General features: G+C 42.7%; 2 protein-coding genes across 7 annotated transcripts in view; both read right to left on the reverse strand.

The window, feature by feature from the left end:
* Positions 1 to 93: 93 nt before the first annotated feature.
* Positions 94 to 15447, reverse strand: LOC139334319 (myelin basic protein-like). Of its 6 annotated transcripts, XM_070967131.1 has the most exons (7): positions 15313 to 15447; positions 7395 to 7499; positions 7188 to 7214; positions 6548 to 6577; positions 5423 to 5506; positions 5258 to 5276; positions 94 to 1623 (listed from the first exon to the last, which is right to left on the reverse strand). In XM_070967131.1, the coding sequence occupies exons 1-6, from the start codon at positions 15430 to 15432 to the stop codon at positions 5274 to 5276; spliced, it is 369 nt and encodes a 122-aa protein (XP_070823232.1). In that variant the 5' UTR covers positions 15433 to 15447; the 3' UTR covers positions 94 to 1623; positions 5258 to 5273. The 6 variants fall into 6 exon arrangements, with proteins under 6 accessions (XP_070823232.1, XP_070823234.1, XP_070823231.1 ...); XM_070967133.1 differs by lacking the exon at positions 6548 to 6577; XM_070967130.1 differs by lacking the exon at positions 5258 to 5276.
* A 118-nt stretch (positions 15448 to 15565) lies between these two features.
* Positions 15566 to 26597, reverse strand: part of LOC139334321 (myelin basic protein-like) — a 39627-nt gene continuing 28595 nt past the window's right edge. Inside the window, exon 4 of the mRNA XM_070967134.1 lies at positions 15566 to 15864. Within this exon, the coding sequence (XP_070823235.1) occupies positions 15566 to 15864 (299 nt within the window). The remainder of the gene's footprint in view (positions 15865 to 26597) is intronic.

The following is a 26597-nucleotide window of genomic DNA, read 5'->3' on the forward strand; positions in this document are numbered from 1 at the left end:
GGCAAGAACAATGATCACCAAATGAGTCATGAGCTCTGGCTTCATGAAAGCAGCTATGTGCCGCTCTCCACAAAACACACAGGAGGCAGAGAGTAGAGGTGGTTTTGTCATTTTTATTTTTTTATTCTCAGTTAAGGGGCTGGTCATGTTTTATTACACATACAATAATGAAGAGGATCTTTACATTCATCCACAGGATCCATCCAGAGAAACACCACACGGCATTCATGAGGCTCAAGCATGCACAGACAGTGGGAGAGATGACCGCTACAGATCACACACACACCTGCTATTTTTTTTGTTTTTGACGCGTTTGGAAGGTGGGTGTTCTGAACAGCACAAGTGGTAGTGCTGAGCTTTTCCTCCACTGACCCAGAAAACTTGCACAGAGTTAGTCACAGAGCACCTTTTTGAAATTGTGTTTGTGTTTTTAAGTCATCCACAAGAAGGAAAGGCAGCACATTGGTTCTGTAGTGAGGAGGGGAGGCACTTGTTGAGCGAGGGGTTTCGTGAATGCGAGCCGTGCTTGAGAGAGAAACAGTGAAGACGAAGGAGGAAGAGGCCTAGACTGCACTAAAGCAAGGAGGCGAGGTCTGAACCACACTGCAGATCCAGAGTCTGACAGTTTGTAAAGGTGGAAAACAGAGCAAATAATTTAGCTTTATATGTGGAGAGGAACATTAGTGAATGCCATATCCTCATAGACTGAAAAAGGAATGAAAGATTAGAAGTGGCTAATTTATTGATTTTATTTTTCAATGGCTATTGCATAAAATTGATTTAGAAGGTTTAGAAATTAACTTTTGTACGGCAAAATTCACAGCCAGCCTTAGGCCCGAACGACAAACATAGAGCAACATCACATTCAGGACGGGACACTTAACTACAGCTGAGACACAGGGGTTGACTGAAAACACGCTGGGACCAAATGGCTCTCACGATCATGTCAAATCTGTTAAGTCTATCACGAACAGAGCTCAAACAGAGTTGTGTTTGAGCACACAGAAAAGGTTTGAGGGGCCGACGAAGACAGTGTGACGAGACAGAAAACCGCTCTTTCTAAAACAGAAGCAACCCGGCCTTTTCCTCCAGTCAGCAAGCGGCAGTGACGGTCAAGTCAGTCGGACTTGCACCGGCCGTAACCTTCAACTGCTCCGGGTCTGCTTCGGTTTAGCCGCCCTTTTTGTTAGAGAAACCGTCGAAGACCAGAGAAACTCAGGCAGGAGTGTAGAGAGCCATGGCGGGGGGGTCAGGGGTCATTCAGGCTGCACATGTGAGCGGCTTCAGGACCAACTTCAGCAACAGTTCACACCAGTGATAATGACTGCACAGACTCAGCACGAAGCATGCAGGGAGGGGCGGGGGGGGGGGGGCAACAGATTGTGTCGCTATCTACCAGCCAAAGGGGTGGGGAGGGTAATAAGGGGGATGAGGGATTTAGCGTACGTTAGAGTGTTATCAGAGGTGGAGGGGAAGGTGAGTTTATGGGGCGACAAGATTTCCTCATTTTCTTCCTCTTTTTCCCCACATTAGTCCCGCGTTCTTGAACATCCGCCCTCGTGCTGTTGGATGGGGTCGTCGGAAGGGACCTCAGCGTTTAGCTGGAGAAGCACTCCTGCTTCCCTGCAAAACAGACAAGACATACCGGATGAATACGCAGGGGTGGCAGAGCGTCGGGTCTGGTTCAGCACTAAAGGACGACTCTGATGGTTTTGGAGTCCGGCCCACCGGTCGCTTCACTCAGCGAGAGCATTCACCTCAGCAGACAGCTTGCTCTGAGGGCCCTGACAACACTTAAGCAGGAGGCGCGTTAAGTGAAAGCTAATTGTTGGCAATAACTTCTCACGGCTACATTTTTGTCTTCACCATTGATGGCGGCCATTATGACTCATCAACAATTTAGACACATTAGCTGTCTGGCTTACTTGTCTTGTACTGTGTTAAAAATGCAACTCTTAAAGGTTTTTGGGAAGCACAGAGAACATATTTCATCAGTCTTTGATCACGCAAGAAGTTCCTGATGGTTCCAGACCAGGGCTCAACGTTTGGAACACCAGAGTAGTCCTTTAATGTGAGAAACAAGCAGGTTAGTGTGTTTGTGGGCAATTTTTTCAGGCCTGCAATGATGCACAGTTATGGAAGCCAATAGAAAACACACACACACACACACACACACACACACACACACACACACAAAAAGAAATAAATTAAAATCTCAGGAATGACAAAGACACAAAATACTCATAGTAAGTCAAAATAATGTGATGCTAATTCAGAATTATGAGACAGTGAGTGATAATATGGACTTTCTCAGTTGAAAATATGAGAAACCCAAAATTATCAGGTAAAAAGTTTGGACAATTTAAGTAAAACTCATATGATACTAAGTCAGACTTAAGCCAAAGTATTTTAATTTTGACACACCATGAGCTTTTTTTTTTTTAATTTTTTATCACCCTCATGCTTTCCTGGAAACGTGCTTCCACACAGGTCGATGTCGCACACAGGACGTCATTACTTTGTTTGTTTGTGATAGGAAATGGGTTGCATCTTAACCACGGATCACAGGTCATTACATATTGCTTCACAGATCCTGCAAATGTGTTTCCTTTGTGGTTTTCAGGCATTTCTTCCTCTCAGAAGCAAAAGCCCGAACTTTTCCATTTGTGTTTTCCCCCCAAAGTTTCCAATGACACATCCTGTGTTTATCACAAAGCTGTCTCTGAGACTACAGTGGACCTTTTCCATCACACTCACATCAAAAAGTGGGATGAGCAGAGGATTCTGAAAAGGCAGGAAGATTATACAAATGAGGCAAATCTTTATGGATTGCTCAAGAAGATAATCCATATTGTGAGAAGCTTTTTACTCCTCATGAAACCACAGCTGGGAACTGAGGCCTTTGTTCTAATCTATTCTTACAGCTATTTCAATTGAAATTCATTATCTGTCATGAAATGGGAAAAACTCAATATTCAGCGACGGTGCTGAAATTTAAATCTGAATAAGAAAGCAGAAACGTTAATTAAAAGTTAACGTGGCTTTATTCTCTTTCCTGCTTGAGACTGTGGAGGCCGTTTATGCGTGGAAGAAAGGGAAGTGAGAGAGCGATGGCGCCGAGTCAACACTAATCAGCCACATCGCGAAGATGTGGAACGAGCATGGCGGAAGTTTGTCATCTCCAGAGCTGTTTCTTGTAGCTTAGTGGCAACAATTTAGCCACTGCAGATGAGGACGCAGCCCTGGGGAAATTTGGGTTTCTCTCCACCCTCTGTAATTGCTACACCAACTACTCTAAGGTAAAGTGAGAAAGGCTGTCTAATTACAAACTGGCAGAGCGTGAAAGTTGCCACTCCTCTTCATGACAAATGAAAAGAAATCAACTAATAAGAAGCTTCCCTGGAAACTGGAAAGTCAAGCGTTGAATGCAGCAGTCGGATGTAAGCGCGGATGAATATGGGGAAGCTGAAAAGTTGGGTGAATGTTACTCGGTACTGGATTGAATTCACTCAGTCACACCGGGAGCACAGGGTCAGAGCTTCCATCTGTGCTCTCAGTGCTTTTGACATTTCATGTTTGGAAGCTCTTAGTCAACAAAACGGACAATTTCCCCTGCAGCTTCAGCCTGTTAGAGCCACTGCGAGAAAAAGTCTGTCATTGAATTCATTTTTGACCAAAACCCCAATGATTCAAAGGTCTCTCACACACACAGTAAGCCATTATTTCACCATCTAGCTTTGTGATTACACTTTGACTTGCTCACAGCAGTCCCAGTTTTTACCCAGGTTTTGCTAACAGCTAGCTAACAGATAGAGTACAAGCCAGCGTTACTGGTGCCTGTGATGTTAGCATGTAGCCAAAAACTGCTAACTCCTTCAATTCAGACAAGCTTAAATAAAAGAAACAGGAAAACATTTTACTTTACCCCATATAGAGAATTCATAAGCAGCCTGTAAACAGTTAATACATGCTATTGCTACATGCACATTTGAACAGCTATGATTGTATGCTGGTATGTCTTCAGCAGTTTCAAGCACATTCAGAAAAAGTTTTAAACCTGGCTGTATGTTAATGGTTGATACATGCTTTTAAACACATCACCAACATATTAGTGCTGTATATCATTGCCTACTGGAGAAATACTACAGTTAGTTTGAAGTCTTGTCTCTTAACACTTGATGAAGTGTAACATTTATTCTTTTCACTCTGTTTTGGTCTCCACCATCTATCTATGTCTTTAGCAGCTAAATGTTTCAGTATGTCATCAGCTATTCACTGAATCTGTCTGTCATTTGACGCTGGGCAGGTCGCAAATGGGTTTATCAGACCTCGGCCTGCTGCGAACAATACTGATCCGATCAGTGTGACTGAACCTATGTGGGCCAGAAGACCAAAACAACGAGCTGAAAGATGCTAAAACGTGACCCCTTTTGTATCAATAACACTATTGATTATAGCACATTTAAAAATCATATAATAGGTCATTTATAAATCAATAACAGGGAATAAAAACATCTTTACACCTGCTTGCAAATGATTTGTATTTTTGTGTGTACAATCATGTAGTAAATCTTTTACTACACACTATTAATTCTAGTAAGCAACAATAACGCTACCTTTTATTCATATATTAATTATTCATATTGATAAATAAGTGATCCACTAATGAAGCACTTGAAACATGTCAGTCTTGATGGATTTTCAGTTGTCGTCATATGCTATATGCTAGTGACACAACCAGTTTATAATGAATATTAGCTTTGCATCATCCCTATTCCGGATATATGTAGTAAGTTCTAAACATTCAGAGTTTCAGTTCAACATTACTGGCCAGGCAATAATAGCTTTTGCAGATACTGTACACTGTGCCTAATGATCATGATCATTATTGATCATGATCATTATTTTTGCACAGTGAGTCCTCCAGAGGACGTGCAGGAGCTCGACATGCTTGGCAAGTGACTGATAATATTGCATAATAATATTGTTATATTATTGAGCAAAAGCAACCACTCCTTCCCTGGAGAGCAGGTACTGTGTGTTAGCTAAAGCCCCGCTGGACCCTTTCGAGCTGGATCTACCATCTTCAGCACTGGCATAAAGCACGTAGTATGCACAATGATCAATCTTGTCTTTAAAAGCCTCTTAGTATTCTGCTGCTGCAGTAGTAATGAGATTAGGATGTCCTCTAAGCATATCAAACAAATGTGGAGCGAGTTAAACTCAAGTATCCCTCCACCACGTATCAGTTACTCACTCTGCTGCAGATATCATCACTGAGGCAGAAAAAAACAAAAACAGGGGCAAGACAGTGATTAGGGATATATTTCATTTTCTATAGGATTTCACTTCCAGGAAAGATAAAGTGGAGTGAAGCCGCAGGGAAATAACTGGGAAAGTGTTCGGCAGGAAGTTTTCTTACCATTTTGAAGATCCTAGTCAGGGTGCCTTTGCCGTCCCCTGCACTGGCCTTCTTAGCTTTGGCGGAGTGTGACTTCTGGTCGCCCTGGCAGAGGGAGGAAAGGAGTCAGTGTGTTAAAAGAGTCTCAGAGGTATGTGTCAGGGGATCGGCTGACCTTTCTACACAGAGCCCCAGATTCATTTTCAATTCAGCGGAGGGTATGAAAATTTCAGAGAGTAAGGAGAGAAGAGAATATAAGAGCCAACATAAGATCTTCAGGGTGTGTGGAGTGATGGAACAGTGTGCTCTACACCCAAATACTGCAGGAAACGATCACAGCACTATCTGCTTTTGCTTACTTTTAAAGTATAATAGCGTTCTACGTCTTGCCTCAACAGTGAAATGATCTCTTAGTTGAAAGTGTTTATGTAGAGATCTAAGATTCAGGAGAAGAAAAAAAGCAAAAGATGCTCTCCTGCAGATCGCCTGCTCTCCTTAAAAAAGTCAGACTGTCCTGCTTTCAACCAAAATCATACCCTCCTCCTGTTTTGACCTCTTGTTCCACCCAAATCATTTTCATACAGTCCCTTAGGACAGGTCTCTTTTGACTCATTTTGTCTTTTACAACCAAAAACCTTTCTGCTGCTTCATGATTCAGAAACTGCACCCACACACACACACACACACACACACACACACACACACACACACACACACACACACACACACACACACACACACTCGTGCACATGCGTGAGGACCTTAAATTGCACGCTGATAACGTTGCCAAATGAAGCAGAAGGCAGCCTCACCAGAGCCAGCCACAGAGGACTTTTTGAAATGAAACAAGGACAGTGACGAGCAGAATAATGCCTGTGTTATCATGGATGCACAATATACGCACATGATATGGATAAGTCAGGCTGCAAAGCTGTTTGAGAATGGACTTAAGTCGGAAAGGAAATGAGGACGTTATCACTGATGTGTGGACAGATTACGGCGGCTAAAGTGGTTGATGGAGACTAAATGGAAATACAGCCACACGCCTCGCTCTGGAAGGCGGTTTTAGATGATGTCCTCAGCGGCCCCCTCGGTTTAATTAGGCATGATACCTGTGATGCTTTCGCAGTTTTAAAAACCACCTACCAGGCCTATCTTGGCTGCTAGTCCTCTCCACTGGACGTGTAGAGAAACACAAAGAGACAAGGACAAGAGGTAAAAGGAAGCGGGGACAAATAGAAATGTGTGTCTTACTCAGCGCAAAGGCAAGATGGGAAGGAGAGGAGGGTCCGTCCAGGGGGGAAAGTCACAGGGTCACAGGGGGGCAGGAGCAGATGAGGAACAGAGGGAAAGGAGCAGATATGTGGGGGAAATAAGAGAGGAGCAAGGCCAACGCTCACATTGAGAAGAGCACAAATTTAGTGACATTCAGCAGCAACAAGCCAGAGACATGCAGCATAGAAAGAATGGAAAAAAAAAAAAAAACACTACCAGCCCACCACAGATTGACTGCGTTCAAGTACTCTGCTCAAAAACTTGTATGTTTCTGTCCATTTGTCCCACTTTATCCAAATATTGATGTTTTTGTGCAGATTTTATGTTTGCAGATTTGCAGTGAATGGGTTTCAAATCAAAGGCCTGATACCTAATATGGTATTGATTAGCTTAAAAAGATCAGCTCAAGCCTCAACTTTAGGACAAAAAGAGATTTTATTGGTCTACTGTTTTTGTCTCCTGTGTGAGTGTAAATTTGAGCTTCAGAAGGAACAACATAAAGCAGACTCACCCTAGACTTGGGAGGGGCGGGGGACACCTGAAGAGGAGTTAATCAGAGAAAGTAAAGAGATTTGATAGAGTTTGTGAGAGACAAGAAAAGAGAACAGAGGAGCAAAGAGACAAACAGCAGAAGAAACGGGGATGCTGCGAACACTGCTGACGCAGACTCCCATCCCGAGACACTTCAGAGGTGTAGTGTGTTATTTCTGTTACTCACGATCGTGCGGAAGAAATGGACCACAGCGTTTTCTGCTCCACGCTTACGTGGGGAAGTGGCAGAGGCTTTCTGAGGGCCTGGAGAGAGAGCACCTCGGAAAGATCCCTGGGAGGGAAAAGAGGAAAGGAAAGGAAAGGAAAGGAAAGGAAAGGAAAGGAAAGGAAAGGAAAGGAAAGGAAAGGAAAGGAAAGGAAAGGAAAGTATAAAAGACCTACATGTTAAATAAATGTATGCAAAAATCACTGGACCTTCAACTCTTCAGATGCTGAAATACAGTTTTTACAGGAACTGTCTCAAAAATCTTTAATAATAAATGTGAGATGAATAGTTTGTCCATTGAAGCAACCAAGGAGGTAACACTGTTTAAAACTCCTCTAGGATACATGAATGAATGCTTCAGACAGCACACAGATGTGGGTAACATGTCCTACTTACCTCTGAACGATGCCAACAAATACACCAAAATGACAAAACAATTCAACTTTCAGTGGAATTGAATAATAACTTAATTTGAATTTTGAATGAATTTTGAATGAATGTGCTGGTTATATATAATGCATGTGGACGCCCATGTTGGCACAGATGGTGATTTAATACCTGAGTCACATAATGCTGCAATATGCAAATCTTTTACTTTAAATTCATAAGGTACATGTAAATTAAATTATAAGGACACATTTACTGTGTATACTGTGTATGTATAGGGTTGCTTTCAGGCACTAAGTAAAAGTTTTTAGTGTTAGTTTTTCCAGTGAAAACAGGCAGTTTTCACCACATTTATGGCCTCGAGTGACAAAGCGGAAACTTCTTTACTCTGAAAAATGGAAACCATAGTCAGAAGAGGCTGTGGGGATGCAGAAAGCCTGAATGCAAATATATTTTCATGATCAGTTCTTTGCACTCTTCTCAGTGAAAAAGCTCCATCTGCTCGCAGGTATTCATTCAATCAGGAACATTAATAGCAGCCTCACGTCGCAGACCACTCCGACCTCGTTAACCCTCATCCCACTGGCTGCGAGTCATTAAGAACAGATTAAAATGGCACAAATGAGCAGTTGAAGATGTCCGTATTCTCTTGTCAATGGCTTGATCTTAATAAAGAAGTGTAATTATCAACTCAAAGTACAAATCAATGCAGCCAAGTTCTTCAAAGTCAGGCTTTACAAAGAGTATGCCGACATGAGCCTTTAATATGTTAAGCCTGAGTAAAACACTGCTGCATTAAAAAAACAAACAAACCCTGCGTTAACCCACGTAGACAACACAGACACATTAAAGGTGAAAAGAATAATTCTTCTAATATCGAACACCATCAACAACCTGCAGCCCACGAGGGAGAACAGCCTCACTTCCACTCACTCAGTATGTTCAGTCTTTCCAGTGAATGTTATCTCATTCATCCTTCCCCTGACCCCGTTAATGGATGTATGTGGGGAAGGGGAGGGCTCGCTGTTGATGATTCACATCCATTATCTCACATCAGAGAAGCGTCAAGCAACCGAAAAGGGGGTAAAACTCTCACTGCCGCCACCATTTATGCAATATGATAGACATGCTGTGACAAATTACACGTCACCTTTACTGTCTTTTATGGGTTTTGTGAAAATGGACCACCCAACAATTATATCAGTACAGGGTAGGAAATACAAAAGAAAAAGGGTCCCCACCTCGAGCACAATCCATCCAAATGGATATGTAGAGGGACAATTATCTCTTACATAAAAGGAATTGTGTTTCGGAAAAAAAAATAAACTGTATCCAGCAAATTTACAGCCTCTATGAAAATGACTGTTTCAGCTATCTGAATATGAGTAAATCTAGCCTCTCTGTTGCTGATGTCACTATGTGTATTGCAGCTCTGCAGCTGCCCCAGTGCTTCAGCACTGACCCCGTAATGATGTTCTCTTGTATTAGAGTGTGTCTCTCTGTGTGTGTGCACGTCTGTGTCTGTCGTGATGTAAATGATGGGAAATGGTGGCAGAAATGAAAGGGACGGGAGAAAATAGAGCAACCTCGGTGGCTGCCGTCGCAGCTTTGTTTGGGGAAAGGAGAAGGGAAGAGGAAGAGATGAGAGGGGAAATAGGAGATCAAATAACACCGTATGGATTCTGCTGGTACGCTCTCAATTTCAGCCAGTTGTCCCTTTGAAGTGAGTCTCGTCTGTTTCTTCTGTGCTTCTCCTCTCCCCTTTGAAACACCTTTTCTATCTTTATTCTTCCATTTTAAAGCTAAAAAAAATATTTAATATGAGGTTTCCATTAGCTGCTGTCAGTGATCATTTCAAACTTTCAAATCTTCTGCAGTGATGCTGAGACATTCTGCATCTGAGCTGTTAGTTTCTCCTAAATTAAAAGCTGTTTGGGGATAAATGTTGACGCTGCTGCTCATCTTTTCCCACTCAGGAGGTCGTAATCATTGATCCCAGTTTGATGCCTGAAGAGCGAGGGGATCAGGTGTGTGTGGAGAGAGACACAAAGCACTCATTTTCATATGCCTGTAACACACACACACACACACACACACACACACACACACACACACACACACACACACACACACACTTGCACACTATGCAAACAGTTTGTGCATTGTGACACCTGTCTCTCATAACTGTGAAGTAAATATGAAGCTACAGAAAGGTTAGCTTAGCTTTGAATAAAGACTGGAAGCAGGTGGAAACAGCTAGCCTGGCCCTGTGCTAAGGTAAAACAAGGCTAGGAGTCTACGACCATGCTAGCGTCTCTCCTTTGGGCTGTGGCTTACATATGCACAGTGGTGCTTTGAGCTAAATGCTAATGCTTGTATGGCAACATGCTTACAATGATGACGCTAACATTAGCAGGTATAATGGTAACATTTTCTAATTAGCATGTCATTAGTTTTGCAGGTATTTGATTGTGAAAAGTCAGTGATTCGATTCATCCTGTGTGGGAACATGAATTTACAAAATTTCACGCCAATCCATCCAATAACTGTTGAGCTATTCCTTTTTCATTCAGCCAAAACTTGTTAGCCGTTTCTCTGTTTCCAGTCTTTATGCTAAGCAAAGCTAAGCTAAGCATCTCCTGGCTCCATCCTCTTGACTATTTCCCAAACTATTATACTGTTCATCTCATTTATTAAATACGAAACAACAAATCAGAGTAAGCTGATTTCTGCTGTCACTCACACACACACACACACACACACACACACACACACACACACACACACACACACATACACAGACAGACAGAGCGCGGTTCATTCAAACACACATATTACGAGTTGGCTGATATGACGGAGGAAAGTGAGAAATCAGGATTCAGAACACAGATTGAGGCACAAAGTATTCGCAGCATGTAGTTTATCACAAAGTGCAGGTTAATAATGAGATCTGCCTCCTCTGAGGTGAGAGGTCACAGACTGGCCACAAACCTGCATCATTATCGATGATGCTCAATAATTCATCCTGCAGAGGAGGAGGCTTGGGGGATCCATAGTTTAGAATCAGTTTCTTCACCATTATCCTGGATCCACATAAAAAATACTTAATCCTTCTAACTAGCATCGCTCACTTCACAGTGAACATCTCTGAGACTTGCTTTTAACATTTAACGAGCTGCGCTGAGATATCTGCAGCTCATTTTCTATAAAGACGGTATCTACCCTGCAGCGCTGAGCGAGAGCCAGCACCCTTTCACATATTCATTCATTCATTTCTTCGCAATCAGTCCTTCCTCAAACAGTAAAAAAAGAGAGCAATAAATCTTAGTTAATTCTTATTCATGAACACAGGAAGAGCAGGGTCAATTGGTCTGGCCGACACGTCTAACAAGTTAATGTTCAAATTGGATACACCACCATAAAGTCTCTGAGATATCGTGGCGAACCGGTTTTATTTGTTCATGAATGACCTTTTCGATGACTGTGGCTCAGGAAGTGCAGCAGCTCACCCGCTAATCAGAAAGTCGGCGGTTCGATGTCCAGTTCCTCCAGTATGCATGTCCAAGATCCAAAAAATATATATCTAATAATGGTGTAGAGGGCCTTACCTTTCTCTTTAGTCACCCCTCCTCAAATAATGCTCTTGCAGTCCATTAAGCTTTATTAGGTCAAATGCATTTGCAGTGTAGCACCTAATCCTAAAAATGACATGCTTGAGCAGTATTTGTGCTTTTAGTTTGTGTTGCTCCGAGCCTACGCTCTTCTTCCATGTGTGACAGATAAAGCAGGCCTTTCTGTCACTTCTACAACATCAATCATTTGCAGCTCGTACTCAAAACTCAATTAAAATGCACGTCTGTCCTAGGCAGGGTTCGTTTCCATTGTGCAGTTATTTCTTGAGCCAGAGCGCCGGTCTGTCCTTGTTCCTCAGTCTGTCTCTCCAAAGGATGAATATAAACACACATTTTTACATATTGAATAGAAAGTGAAATGTAGCGGCTGGATTTCTGAGCTGAACTCTGATTCCTGCTGTTGGAGATGTAATCCTCATGAACACACTGCTGCTTATGTGAATGAAAAGTCTTCAGGCCGGCTTTAAGTGACTCAAACCTCTCTCTGATCTGAGTCTAATTGAATGAATTTCAGGAAGCAAGAACAATCCGCTTGTGTTGAGCACAAAGCTCTGCTGTTTTGCTGAGAAGTGTTGTATTTTTGCTTCTCACCATTTCATCTTTCGTCTCATATAAACAAGTCAAGCCAGTCACCCGTTATTATCAGAGCGGAGGTAAACAGCAGCTCTGCTTTCCATTAAAACTCCTCTGATAACTGCAGTGTGTTTGTGTGTTTGGTTGACTCGAGAATATATTCATTTGTCTACAATTTTAAAGTCTGAGAGAGCAGACGAGCCTGAGCTCAGCGAATAAATGCCAAAAGTGAACTTTTCTCCAATGAGCCAAACTGAAAATATCACCTCAGAATTGGAGTAAAGACAAATCAGAGTGGCTGGCTGTTACTGGTTGTTAGCAAAGCAGTTAAAACGATTTCTCCCACTTTTCACAACGCAAACCGAAAAAAGGGAGACACAAACATGAATTAAAACAAAACAAAGAGAGCGCTGAGGGTGTTGTTAAAGAGTTTTAATCAAGCCATAATTCAAAAAGCTGAGAACAGGAACAGGTTAGGAACAGGTCACAGCACTTCACAACAGATACAAACGCTTGACAAGTATCCACTGCAAAGTCGAAGGCGTTACAAATCAGGGATGAACCCCGATCCGCTGCTGGTTCAAACAAACTCTCCGACTGGGTCAAAGACATGTGAACCTGAGGTGAGCAAACTGATGTGAGGGGGCCGCTGACAGCCCCTCTTCATCCAAGACACTGGGGTTAGAGTACAGTATCACAAGAGTTTTGGTTTAGACTCAGAAGCCTGATTCATACAGTAATTACTCCTGTGTTGCATTATATCACCGATTCTATCTGCCACTCAGCAAAATAATATGCAAATTAAGACTTCAAAATATTCTCTTCATTTCTGCGTGAATAGCTAAAGCTCATGCAAACGTAATTTTCCCTCCAATTAACACATCATTATTCCGGTAATTTGAAATGATCAAAAGCCTGTTAGCATTCACATGCAGACTTCCTGCCGTTGTTTCTTGTCCTGAGACCGGAGTTAGTTGTTTTTGGCATCGTCTCACAACTTCTGAAACATCTCTTAACACTTTCTAAAAGCCTGAGCTCAGGCTTGGAATGGCAATAATGCAAATAAATCCGACACAATACATTAAAACACAGGGGATCAGGCTGTTAATGACTCCACACCTGCCAAATATTAAAACAACTTAAGAATTACTCAAGCATGCATAATCAAGATTCAACAGAAACACGTTCCTCCTCTAACACTGCAGCCTAGAGGTCAAAGTCTGCATTAAAGAACGTCTGTGGAGAATCCGTGCACATCGACAGGCAGAGCAGATCAGAAATCAAGCAAAAATTTTATGATGAACTCTCTGAAAAATATGTGTTTGCAGCAGAAAGTTAGTGCAGGTTGATTTTTTTTTTTTTTGCTTGAGGCAACGGAGGTGGGGCGAACCTGTCCGTCATTCACTTGAGAACGCTCATCGTTTGAAGGCAAACCCTTGGTGAATATATAAATATATATTTCTATCACTTTGTTTTAGCAACCTGTCATTAAAACAGAGAGCAATGGACAACTTACTTTATGACATAAAGAATAAATGAAACAAACGCTGCAGAAAATTAGTCACTAATGTTGAATGAAAGCTTCACAATTTGTTCTGTTGACATTTTCCCTGAACATTTCAACATCTTACAAAAGCGAAACAATAGCTGACAACAGGCTAAAGCAAAGATTTATAGCGTACAGTGTGTATAAAGTCGTTTTATCCTGAATCTGACACTGAACACCTTTTCAGAGTTGACATAAGGCGTGGGGGGAAATGCATATTTTCATGCTGCTGAGTGCTGCATGAGGGATTTCTTAGCAATTACCCTGCCAAAACACTCTGACTGGCGCTCTGCAGGGTTAGCTGGGCACAAAAAAGCTTACAGCCAGACTTATTTATTTTTTTGTTGCCCATAGGATTTAATCACTGCACCACAGCTCTCCTTTCGAACCAATATCAGCGAAGTCCACTTTTTCAGAGAGCCTTCAAAATGAGTCTGCATGACTCTCGGTGGAACATATACAGCAACAGTTCCACTTCCTCCTTCTGAAAGCACTTTCACGAGGCTTTGGGATGTAGCTGCAGCATGTTGCAGTAGTGTTGTCAGGGCGACCACGATTTGAATGCATGCTCAGAGCTGCTGTGAGCTCCACTTCATCACCACCTCCAGAGGGCGTCTTGAGCGTGTGGCCCACAGACCGAGGGGGGGGGCGGGAACCAACAGAGCTGCAGTCTGGTTCACAACAGCCGAGGCAGCAGTGCCAAGCATAATGTGTGTGTTTTTCTGTCTAAGCAGGCCCTTTATGCTATGGTCAAAATGACGGTACCCTGACAACACAGGGGTACAAGTAATTAAAAGCAATGCAGGCTCCAAGACCTCATAATCACTTGTCTGCAAGATAAGATAAGCCAACTTTATAGAATGCAGACTATATATTCCCAAACAAGGGCTGATAATATGCTCTAACTCTAAAATATGTAATTACATGTTAACATACATCTTATATCTCCTTGATCATTTTTAACATAGCATCATTGAGTTTGAAAGTGACTTAGCAGACTGCTGTGCTGTGCGAACAGTAGTGAAGTACCTCCTCGTGGCTGACTTATCACAGATGTTTCAAAATGACCCCAGAGACGCAGAAATCAAAGAGGCTTAACTCTCCACAAGGAAGCTGTGTGAACTCTCTGCAGAATGCTAAATGCCTCTACAAAATCCAAAATCACGTACCAATATTACATCTAAATGGTAACGGGCACGAATCTCCCCATCTCTCACATTATCATTACCATCATCGTCGTCATTTAGGGAAGTACCTGGACTGAAACACGGCTGTTCTGAACTCCAGTTTGACAAATGTTCTGATCAAACTGCACAACAGCAGCGACGACTGAACAATTCCAGCAAATCCACATCTACAACAGATATATTAAATTTTACTGAGGAGAGAAATGCTACTAAATGTCAGTACCCTTCAAATAAAAAGAAAAACGGAATCTAGAGACACTCCCTTACATGATTTAAAATCACAGCCTCTTTGAAATAAAACTTAAAATACAACAAACCCCACCCAAAGTCATTATCCAGCGATGACCCGTAACCTATGAGCCGGTTAACGTCAGTCATAGGACAATGTCAGACTTTGGTTCGCCACAAAAACAACAGTAAAACCAACAAAAATCAAATAAGTTGCAACAAATTCACAAGATGTTAAATCAGAAGCTTCTGGGAGTGAATCAGCAGAATGAACTGAGATACGTGAGAAGGGTCGAGTTTTCACCTCGACTCTCCCTCTTTCTCACCTTGCCCTTCCTCTTCTTGTCCCCTCCAAAGAACTTTCCAATCTGATCCAGGAGGCCGGGGTTCTTCTTCCTGCGGCCCAGCCCGAAGGCGGCCTGTGCAGAGCTGCTTGCAGATGCCATGGTTGTAGTAGTGGTTGGTAGTTTGTTCGTGTTTGTCAAATGTGGGGTTCTTGTCGCTCTCTTAAATGAGAGACCGAAAGACAGAGGAGGGAAAAGAGAAAAGAGAGGGAGGGAGGGAAAAAAAAAAGCTAGCCTATTCTAGGTCCTGTTCGGGGCTCTCCGACCCGCAGTCTGACGCCGCTCCGCTGTGCTCCTGGATGGTCTGCAGCTCGTCCGATTCAGAGGGTCGGTCTTTGAAGGTGTTGTCCTCTCGGCCCGGGGCATCTCGGGAGAAGAGGCGGACCAGGTGGGGGCGTGGTGTGGCGGCGTCAGGGTCAGCTGTGCTGGCGGGGGGCCAGGGCTGGCGGGGGCCCTCAGCGCCCGTGGAGTCAGTCACCGCCGGCTTCTCCGAGATGCAGCCATTGTTCTGGTTCGCATCTGCCTCACCCAGGCCTGCGCAGAAACAACAAGGGTCATCTATGGGCTCGGGCCTGCATGGCACACAACAAACCACAGCAACAAAGGGCCTTTTTGACGAGACCGTGCCCTTCCTGAGACCAGCAGAGCGAACCTTTCACAGCTGAACTTGAATGAACCTTACCTGCTCGACAGGAAAAAACAGAAATGTGAGAAATGTGTGAAGTGAATCCATGAGCACTGTTTTGTCTCTGAGGTCAGTGTCACCACCAGCTGCTTTCTTGGGTGCATAATAACAATCTTGCAACAGTGTGTTCTCACAATTCCCATAATTGAGAGCACAGTGCATTAGAGTGCTTGCAAAATGTTTCTTGATTATTACAGTAACACAATTAACAGTGAGTTCGCACAGGAGAAGCCTCTTTAAAATGACACTGAAACACACAAAAAGCTGCTGGACATTTTAAGACCTTTGCAACAGAATTGGCCCCTGCGCCACCGTGTAAAACCAATGCACGTTTCGGCATGTTCGAGTTCCACTGAGATGACTTTATAACTGCGTCTCGAACGTCCACTTTGACAGCTATCCCTTCAGTTAGCCAGCAGCTCCCACAGCAGAGGACATCCAGTGCATTCCTGCCTCCGAAACAATATACACACTGTACTGGCAGAAATGGTGTAGCACTACACCAGAGAATCTGCATGCTAATATTGGCTGAAACAGTGGCCTGTTGTCAAAGCTGCATAGTTATTACAGAGAAACAAAGAGCCCAGTGTCACTAAAATAACTCCTATAAGTATGGATTTTCAACCCAATGCACGGTGACACTTATCTGATTTGGGGCCCGAGAGCTGCGAGGCCTCTGTCTCTGGGCGCAGAGCAAATGGTAGTTCCATCTTGTGTGCTATGTAGACGTTTTTACTACTATTTCTTACAATTTGAGATGGCAGTCACTCCCAAAACAGTGCAACTGTAGCAGCATAAGAATCCCTCATTACTTGGTCCAATGAGTTCTTCAGCTTGATTTCCTTCTGGCTGATTTGCCATGTATCAAATGAATGCAGACGACATGTAAATGCAAATATGATTCAGTGTGCAGAGAATGAAACCAACTTCCACCCTTTGAGAAGCTGCCATTTGTCTTACACACCCACTGCTTCAGAAGTTCTCTGTTTTCCTTGGTGCAGCTCTCCAACAAAGGTCTAATGGGTCAAGACGCCACAAGCCTTAAAAAACACATGATACCTGTCTTTTTAAACAGCTTCTGGAATAAGACATGGCTGTGAAAAGGCTTTAATAATAATGATCTAATAATACCATTGTCCTGCTACCGAGGTGATTTCTTTGGAATGTCCTTAATCTCACTCCTGAGATGACTGCGGCAGCCCGACCACACACACACACACCGCTGCTGTGAGAAGTACTGAGTGTCTCATTAGCTCATGATTTCATTCTTATCAAAGGGGAACAAGCGGTTTTAGAGGCCACTCTGAGGCACTACAATCCTCACTGTAAACTAATAAAATTCTGCTTTAAGGCAGATGACACTTCCAAGACTTTGTGTAAAGATTTCCAAAAAGCATAACCACAATATAAAATGAAAAAATAAAATGAGGAAAAAATAAGATGCCAAGTCAGGTTTTCATCAAAGCAGAAGAAGCTGATATGAAGGCACTGTGTGTAAAGTAAAATGTGATTTATAGCACCTTTCAAATTACTCTGATGGCAATAATGAAACAATTGGAGCAGGTTGGTGCGATCAATATGTTGCTTTCAGCCCATTTGTCTCCATGTGCTTTGGTCAGACCTACAAGCTGTTTAGTGCTGCCTTAGATATCTGTGCACTCTAAGACGATGCTCCATGTATTTACTCCTGCAGTGAAAGGTCTGCATGCTCTCCCCGGAGCTCTGAAACCCTTAAAGCTGAGATGCATTAACAGCAAGAGGCTTCTTAGCTGCATGCTGTGATTTCTCCACGTTAACTCTCAGCAGGTTGCCGGCTTCCTTTTTCTTTTACTTCATTGGTCTGAAAACTTTTTCACTGTGTTTTAAATATATATGTACGACATACTGTTGTGTTTTCAACTTTCTCCTAGGAGTTCATTAGCAGACAGCATGACCTGTCAATCACTGGAAATTAGAGTCACTCTGCATGTTCAGTGTGTTTTATGGACATGTGATGTGTCTGATTGGAGCCAGACCCTGCATTATGGGTGGGCCCCAAGAGGCCAGGCCCGCAAATTTATATATATATATATATATGTGTGTGTGTGTGTGTGTGTGTTAGTGCTGTCAAAAATATTGCATTATTAACGTGTTCACGCAAATCAATTTTAACGGCGTCAAAGTTTAGTTTCAAAAAATTGCCAGATGGGTCGACTGACAAGACCAAAGTTATCTGTGTATTGTCGGTGTGAAATGAATTATCACCGTAGCACATCCAGTCTGAAATACCACTTGATGGCCAAACACACGGCAAATGCGAATTCTCTGCCGCCTCCATGTCAAAACCAGGTGACAATGGATGGCTTTCGACAGAGGCATATGGATGCTGTTATGTTCAAAGGAAACTTAAGAAAGGAAAGTTTAAGCCATGGTTTAACTGCACTATAGGCTGAGTCCTAGTTTACAATGATGTGCACTTTGTAACTTTATCTTGTATCACCCTGTTTTGATCCCTTAGAAAGGGTTGTTGAAGGGGCTTTTTTTGTAACCAAGTATTTATTTTTTTGTCATCTGTTTGAGTGTTAAATTGTGCGAGATTTGATTCATTCAAATGTGAATGACTGCTCAAAATGAGAATGTTAGCGTGAAATGTAACACTACACATTGTTTTCAATAAAAACACATTTGCACAAAGCAAGCCTATCCACTTTTCCGTGTTGATAATAGTATTAAAATGATTATTAATGGGACATTTAGAATAGATAAAAATGTACGATTAATTTATCACATCACATTTATGAGATTAATCACGATTAAATATTTTTATCGATTGACAGCACTAATACATATATATGTGTGTGTGTGTGTATATGTGTGTATATATTATATATGTGTGTGTGTACACACACACACACACACACACACACACACACACACACACACACACACACACATATATATATATATATGGAGTGTGGCTGCACTAGCTGGGTGACTACCAACATTAGGTCATATATATGACATTAGGTCATATATATGACCTAATGTTGGTCATATATATGACCTAATGTTGGTGGTCACCCAGCTGGTGCAGCCACACTCCAACAATCAGCTACCGCTAGCAGGTTTGTAGAGTCCAGTAATGAAATGAGTACTAGCATCAACTTACCACCAACAGTAACCACAGCAGCCACCACTATGCCATCTCTCCCACCATCTCGTCTCCTATCTCCTCCTCCACCACCACTCCTTTGGCCTAGGTCACCATTTTCCAGATGACCTCTGGGTGGATAAACCCAAACGGGTACTCCTAGAGAGTTTTCCAGTTTAGGGAAGAGACGCTTTCCCCAGTGCGTGGTACCATAGTCATACTGGCATATCATCTTCCAGCTTTTAGTTGGCTAAAAATATTGGGTATTTTGACAAAAAAAATGTAGTTGAGTAGGTAATGTCCCCTGAACTGCACCGCCATGACGTTACTGGCTTTGTTTTGCACTAATAACTGACTTGAGCACAAATTGCAAGATTTAATACTTTGCCATTCTGATACAACACTTTGGTTGTCCTTTCCACTGGTGCTGGGACTGATTGTAGCAGAATAAGCAAATCAATCCAGCTCAGTTGTTTAAGTTGTCAATGTTTATATTAAACTATCCTCAGACACAGCATCACAGCCTCATAGAACTCAGCATTCTAACTTTTGGTCTCATTTAGAAGTGCTTGCAGTAGAAATCTGTACTATAACTCATTAGTCCTTGTTAGCAACAGTAAACATGTTATGTTTGTGCTTCCCTCCCAGGAGAGCTCTATGGCTTTTTCCCACAAAGAGTGGAATAAATAAGAGAGCTGCTGTTCTTCTGTCCTTCATTGGCCTACCCATGAGTCCCCTTAAATCATTTCCATCATCCATCATCTGTTGATCCCTTTTCTGATCCCAGCAGGGCTACCATCCGCCACTAGAATACCAATAAAATACAAATTACAGAGAGAAAAACACCCTGACACGGCTGAACTTTAACAGTCCTCCACAGTTCATAATGCTGCAGCATAACACTGACTGCTTGTCACCATAAAAAAGGTTATGTGCTGTTGCGTAACTTATTTATCATCTGACTCCCTGGGCACTGTTATTAAAGGTGCATTAAGTTGGGGTTTTAGCATCTCAGTGCACAAACTGACCTTAATACACATGCAAGGGATTGATTTGACTGTTGATCAGTGCTGATGACTCAGTGATTACTGAGTCAGGTGCTGACATTTCTGCCTAACCAGAGCTCACTATGCAGCCCATGCTCTTTTGTGGAAAAACAGAAGTCCTCCCCCACACATATTTACCAGCCTAATGAGGAAGCGTGATGGACGACCAAGTGACTTGAACCAAACTCAAGCACGAAACACAAATGACAGAGCAGGATTATCAGTGTTATTTACTTTCCTGCGATTTCCCTTTTCAGCGATTTCATTGGATCTCTGCTTAGATTAGACATCTTACTCATTTGTATAGTGATGATACGACGTGCGTGTCCATTATTGGACAACAGACTATTGAATGATCCTTTAATTGCTGCTTGTCATTGTGATCATCTGTTTTAACTATCTGCAAACCAAACCTCCAGTATGAAAATATACTGATATTAAACTGAATGAAACAAATGGACAACAGTTATTTTCAGCTCCGTGACTGCCTGCGCTCCTCAATGTGTTGACTATTTAATTAGGGCCAAGGCTCAACGTCTACATTTGTTAATCACACACTGATTTGTTTCCTTCATGACTCAATCTTCTTTCTAGTTTAATAACAATTGCGAGTCAGGCAATCAGTCAGCACCCAGCAGAGCTTAATAATGCCCTCAGCACACCTTACCAATTTCTTCATTAAATTTCAATTGTCTGCGCTGCTTAGCCTGACAACTCAAGACTAATGCCGAGTCCACACGTACAAGGGTATTTTTTAAGATTTTCCCTGCGTTGTTCTCAAAACTCAGTCAATTAATCAATAAATAGTTTTCTAAAAACTCTATTTGTGTGTGGTTGAAAGGCCAAAACACATAGAAAATTTTCACAAATACCTGTGCACATGTGCGCGAGGCAAGCATTTTGTAGTAAAGGTTTTCACTGTGATTTGAAGTCATTGGAGAGCTGTAAACTCTCAGAGTGTCAGTGTGTTTGCACTGGAAATCAAGAATCATTACAACAAGCTTTTCATGTCATACTTTGATGTTTTTCACTGCTTGCTAAGATGACAGGGGGATACAAGGCCAAATAAGACTTTTTCTTTTTCTCCTGTATAGTCCTTCACTACATTAGGTTATGCAAAAGAAGCACAATTTATAAACAACACTAAGGGCCAATTAGAGACAAGCAGGGGTCTGCTGATGGCACATTGCCCTCTCTTTGCTGACCTCCTTCATAGATTTATTCATGCGTTGAAATCCAAAGATAATGACAGTTTCTCATGCTTGCCGATCAGCAGGTGGGTCCTTAGCTATCAGAGGAGAAGACAGTAAGGTCAGAATCTGCTGTCAATACATCGCTCTCTACGCCTGCCTTTATTAGCGCCTCTTTCAAAATATGTTTTCAGCTTCTCACAATGTAGCCAAGACATTATCACGGTCTAAGGGTGACCAGATAATAGCCTCTTACCTCAGCTTGATTAATTCACCATGACAACTAAAGCGCCATGATGGTCTGATAATTCTGGCGAAATTATAGGGGACAATTGATGTGATCTGCCGCCTAGGAGTCTCAGATTATTGTGCCCTGAACAATCACCGCCTCTGTCTCCTGCACCATCTAGGTTAAGTAGTTAGGTGAAGACATCAAAAACAGTCTGTCTGATCTGTTCAGTATTGAAACTCAGCACCCTGCAAGAGGGGAAAGATCAGCATCTCGAAGGGAAGAGGTATGCAGGGAGTGGGCCTCAATCTCCTCATTTTTCCTCCTCTTCCTCACTGTGAAGAGGATGTGTAGCCTAGCTTCTGGGACAACAACAAGGACTGTGGTGGGACCGAGGAACGGGAAGCATTCCTCTGAAAAAACACCCATCGCTATGTGGACCCGGACCAAACCTCCCACCCAGGGGCGAAAATCCTTCTGTCGCTGCATTCATGGTGGATTTAAAGCACCCACAAGCCTTGAGAAAAAAGACCCTCTGTGTCTCTGAAACCCCATCTGGCATTCAGGACATTAGTCCTCCAGAGATTTTTGTGGACCAGATAAGAGCTCCAGCAGAGCCACTCCCTTCTTATGACCCGAGCCATGCCCATGACCTTTGAACTTCACTTTGAGGAGTGACTTTCAATAGGGAAGGATGGGATTCAAAGGAAAGACTGCACACTACTGTACCACAAGACAAAGGTTAGCTGAACATCTTTTTTTTTTGCATGTCGAATCAAAACCGAAAAACACTTTCAACTTCCCCAAATTGCATGCGAGGAGACAAGGGCCTCATTTGGCCTGGCTTGCCTGCTGTGAGTGTTGCAAACTTCATTATATACACAGCAGTATCAGAGCTACTGTATTTACCCAAACAGCTGTGAGGCAAACCTCCAGATATAATGGAAGCCCTGGCTTGTGATCACCAGCAGCTCCTCACATCAATGTGTTTACTGGCAAACATCAGCTAGTTTCTCTATCTTTGTGCACCTCTTTCTATACCACTTGTTTTCTTATACTGGTTTGTTTGATATCTAATTTCCACTGATATTAGACAGGCAATCTCACATTTGGGAGCTTGGAACCATGAAAAATGACGGAAACAATGAATTCATCGACAAAATCAAGTGTCTTTGCCTGTCTAATCAATAAATCAACAGATTTTAGCACTACACAGTCTTCAACACATACTGTAGATATTCACACAACTTGCTGGGACTTCACTGTGATTTCTGTCTGGACTACGGACAGTAATACATTATACTGTGATTTGAGCCTAATTCTATTTGTCTTTAAGCTCACTCATGAATCTACATTTTGAATCTGCTCAGTTCAGCCTGGTGTATTAACGCAGCACTATATCCCTGTCATGCCAGATGTGTTTGTGGAGGATGAGGTTTTCACTGGCAGGCGGTATGAATGGGTGTCTCTAGTGGGACAGTGGGGCAGCACAGAAGAAGAATAGAACTCGATATGGGTTGATGCCATCAGCGTAGTGCCCGGGGACGTTTCCTCACCCATGGAGACATCAGAGGCCAAAACACATTTACACATACGCACACTTCAGCAGGGTAGTGGACATGACTAATGTCCTGAAGTCGTGAGCCAGCTGGGTGCTTGTGTCAAAGGCTTCAACTGAGACATTACACTTTGATTTCTTCTGCGTGACCACTGGCACAAGAAGGTTATCACCCTGAGAGCTTTAGGTCCCATCACAGTAAAAAACACTCTGCTCTGCCAAGCACCTCAAAGTCTTCCAAATAATACAGCAAGATTATGTTGTCAAACACTGTATGTGCAAGAGGAGGGTGGTATTAAGCCTGCATTGCTATGAGCAGCGTTTTCACACACTAGGAGACACAAAAGGTTAAATATTGCACCAGAGCATGTCAATAAAGCACTGATGTGGGACAGCTTCTTTCCCTGGTGGAGGATGGTGCACTGCAGGCAATCTGATCACAAGCACACAGCTTTGTTTAGGTGCACCTAAAAAGCACTGGAAGGAAGCTTGGATCCCATTAACATCTGTCATGTCAACATGTTAATCCACATGGGACTTAAGACACTTTGGTTTAACACCTAGCAGCAAACGTGTCTCTCCATTAGGCAGTCATTAATCTGATTGCACTGGTCTTGTCCCTCACTAAACACAAATCTTGGTAGTCTTCACAGCTATCTGATCTGCTCAAAATGCATGGAAAGCCTAGGTGTAAATTACATAACTGGAATCCAATCGCTCAGGCAACATTTGGTGGTGGTCAAGGCTGCCTGTGACCACATGCATGTGCGTAGTGAAGTATGGATGAAAATGCACTCCTAATTGCACTGCAGACCACTCGGTCAACAATGCATGGAAATCTTTCCCACACAGATGAAAGCTCTGTTGGTTTTCTGATGCCAAACACCTCAGACAAGGTTTTTTAATTTGGACCCAAGGCGAGCTACCGCAGAGACACAGCTGTGTCAGGTGAGCACGAACCTGGATCCTTCTCGGTTTGATTTCATCTGTGGGAACGCTCTGGCAGATGCCAAATGTGAGCAGTGAAACAAGAACTCAATTGAGACACAATCTATTCCAAGGTGTGAAGTGTAATCCATCTCAGATGGATTTAGACACAATCTGGGTGTTACTGGACAAAACATGTGGTGTCTAAACACGGTTCTTGTCGCTCAAACGCAGCTGCGCTACCACATTAAGTTGAGTTTGTTTTCTTCCGAGGGGAAAGGACTCCAGTTCATCTTGTCTGACATATGGGATGTAGTAGCTAGGGTAGCACTTTTCTACTCGGTTACCCATCATCCCCTCCCACTGGACTCTTGTAGCCACAGACCCAGCTGGTAACACACATACACACTCAGTGATTGTCCTGCCAGATGGTCGAGGCCAGATGACGTGGTCTCCTGAACTCATGGCAACACTGAGGCGCAATGTCTTACAACATAGCACACAAACACACAGACGCAGAATGCACAGATAGTCTTCAGTGTGTCTTAATCAGTCAGGAAAAGCCGCAGACATGAGCGTTTGGACGTGGTTCTACGGAGAGGAACGCATCAAAAATGCAGCACATGTTGAAGCTCTTGAGATTAATTCATCCATCTGAGAGATGAAGAAAAAAAGTGAAAGAAAGCGAAAGAGATCAGAGACGAGAAAGCGAGGTGAGAGGGGACAGCAAGGGAGATTCTGAACAATGGTGTCAAACCGAAGAACACTGGTCCAGTGATGGACGATGCCCTTTAACAATCAGAGCTTTTGAGGGGGAGGGAGAGGAGGTGCTTCATGTTGGCAGTGCCAGGGCCCGTACCAGCTAGTGTCAGCCTCCGCCACAGAGACAAATGACTGAGCCACTGCACTTTTACGTATACGACTGACACATGCACAGCAGAGATACAAACTCATATATATTCTCAATACTGTGTTACATGCACAGTTGGCAGAGCTGACACAATCTCAGTGACAATATACTGCACACATTTCAGTGTAGCTGTTAAAGTGACCAATGGATTTTGAGTGTGGTGGAAGGCAAATGAAGAGTGGGAGGTGGTAGAGAGGAGGATATGCAGTTACACCATGACTTCTGCTAGTATGAAAGCCTCCATACTTCAAATGAAATATATCTTTTCTTCAACTAATGCCAGTCAATTTAAGCTAGAAGTAGAAGTAGATCTCTGCCAGACTGATAGTCAAGATTGTGGCAAAGATAACAAAAACAGGGATTTATTCTGTTATTTGGTTCAAAATGAGACTAAAGTTTTCTCTTGATATCAGTTTTTGAGCCAGGACAAAGACCAAAATGTGGCCTGTAGCAGACCAGATAAGCTTTGTTTTCAGCACTTGTGGCCCCTACCAGTCGCTACCCCTTCCAGAAGTGAGGACTCAGCAGTCAGTGGTGATATACTGTAAAACAGAGCAGTCATTAAAATGTGTTTATCAACAACTGTGCAACCATAAGAGTTCCTTGAGCATACAGTCATAAATGTGCATAAAAAGTACTGGCCGATTGGTTAATTAGTATGCGAGATTAGCTGTGGACAAATAAACGCATGGACACACATGACCAAACGCACAATCTGCTCCAGGTTTACGATAAAATTAGCATTGAAAGCTAACTCATTCCTGTCAATATGAACTATATGATCTTCAGCTCTACAGATCTATGAACAATTTGATTTGTATTTTAGTGTTTTATGCTCCATTTCCACCCATACCATAGAGCACTTTGACTTGCCTTTCTACATAAAATGTGTCGTACAAATAAACATGTCTTGCCTGAACAGCTCCCTGCTGTGGAGAATCCCCAGCCTCTTAAATTTGAATTAGGAAGTGTGTGAATGAGCTACAAGCCAGCTAGAAGATTATTCCAAAGATGCTAATCATTTTGGTTTTATGAAGGTATAACTATGTATCTGTCTATTTCTATATGAAGACAACTAGCTAATCTATGGGACAATTTGTCTGGAGCCATAGGATATTTGTGGCTGTTGAAGCCACAGAACCAAATGATCACTAATAGTTTACTCCTCTTCTTTTATCTACTGACAAAATATTACATTCAGTGTGTACAGCAAATTACAAAGGTTGCAGAATAAGGAAGAAAATACAATCATTGCTGAAGAAAGCAGAGGGAGCTGTGCGGGCAAGATGAAGACCATGTCAGTAAATAGCATATCCTGCTGTGTACATCACACACAATATTGCATCTCCTTCAACCAGCTCTTCATCCTCACAAACTAAACCAGATATTAAATATTCACAAGGCTTCAAAGGGAAAAGCCAGCGCTCCAAAGAGCATGTTCTGGCTCTCTTTTCATTATGCGATGATCTGTCTTTTCAAGCCTCTCTACAGAGTTAGCAACGAGCGAGCAGCGAGGTGGAGCGTCTGGATCCTCCACCTGCTCCCTTCTCGGCCAGTAGGAAAGCAGAGCACTCTGGCTAACCCCACCAACC

This window comes from Chaetodon trifascialis, chromosome 7 (assembly GCF_039877785.1).
Source record: "Chaetodon trifascialis isolate fChaTrf1 chromosome 7, fChaTrf1.hap1, whole genome shotgun sequence".
NCBI classification, from domain to species: Eukaryota; Metazoa; Chordata; class Actinopteri; order Chaetodontiformes; family Chaetodontidae; genus Chaetodon; species Chaetodon trifascialis.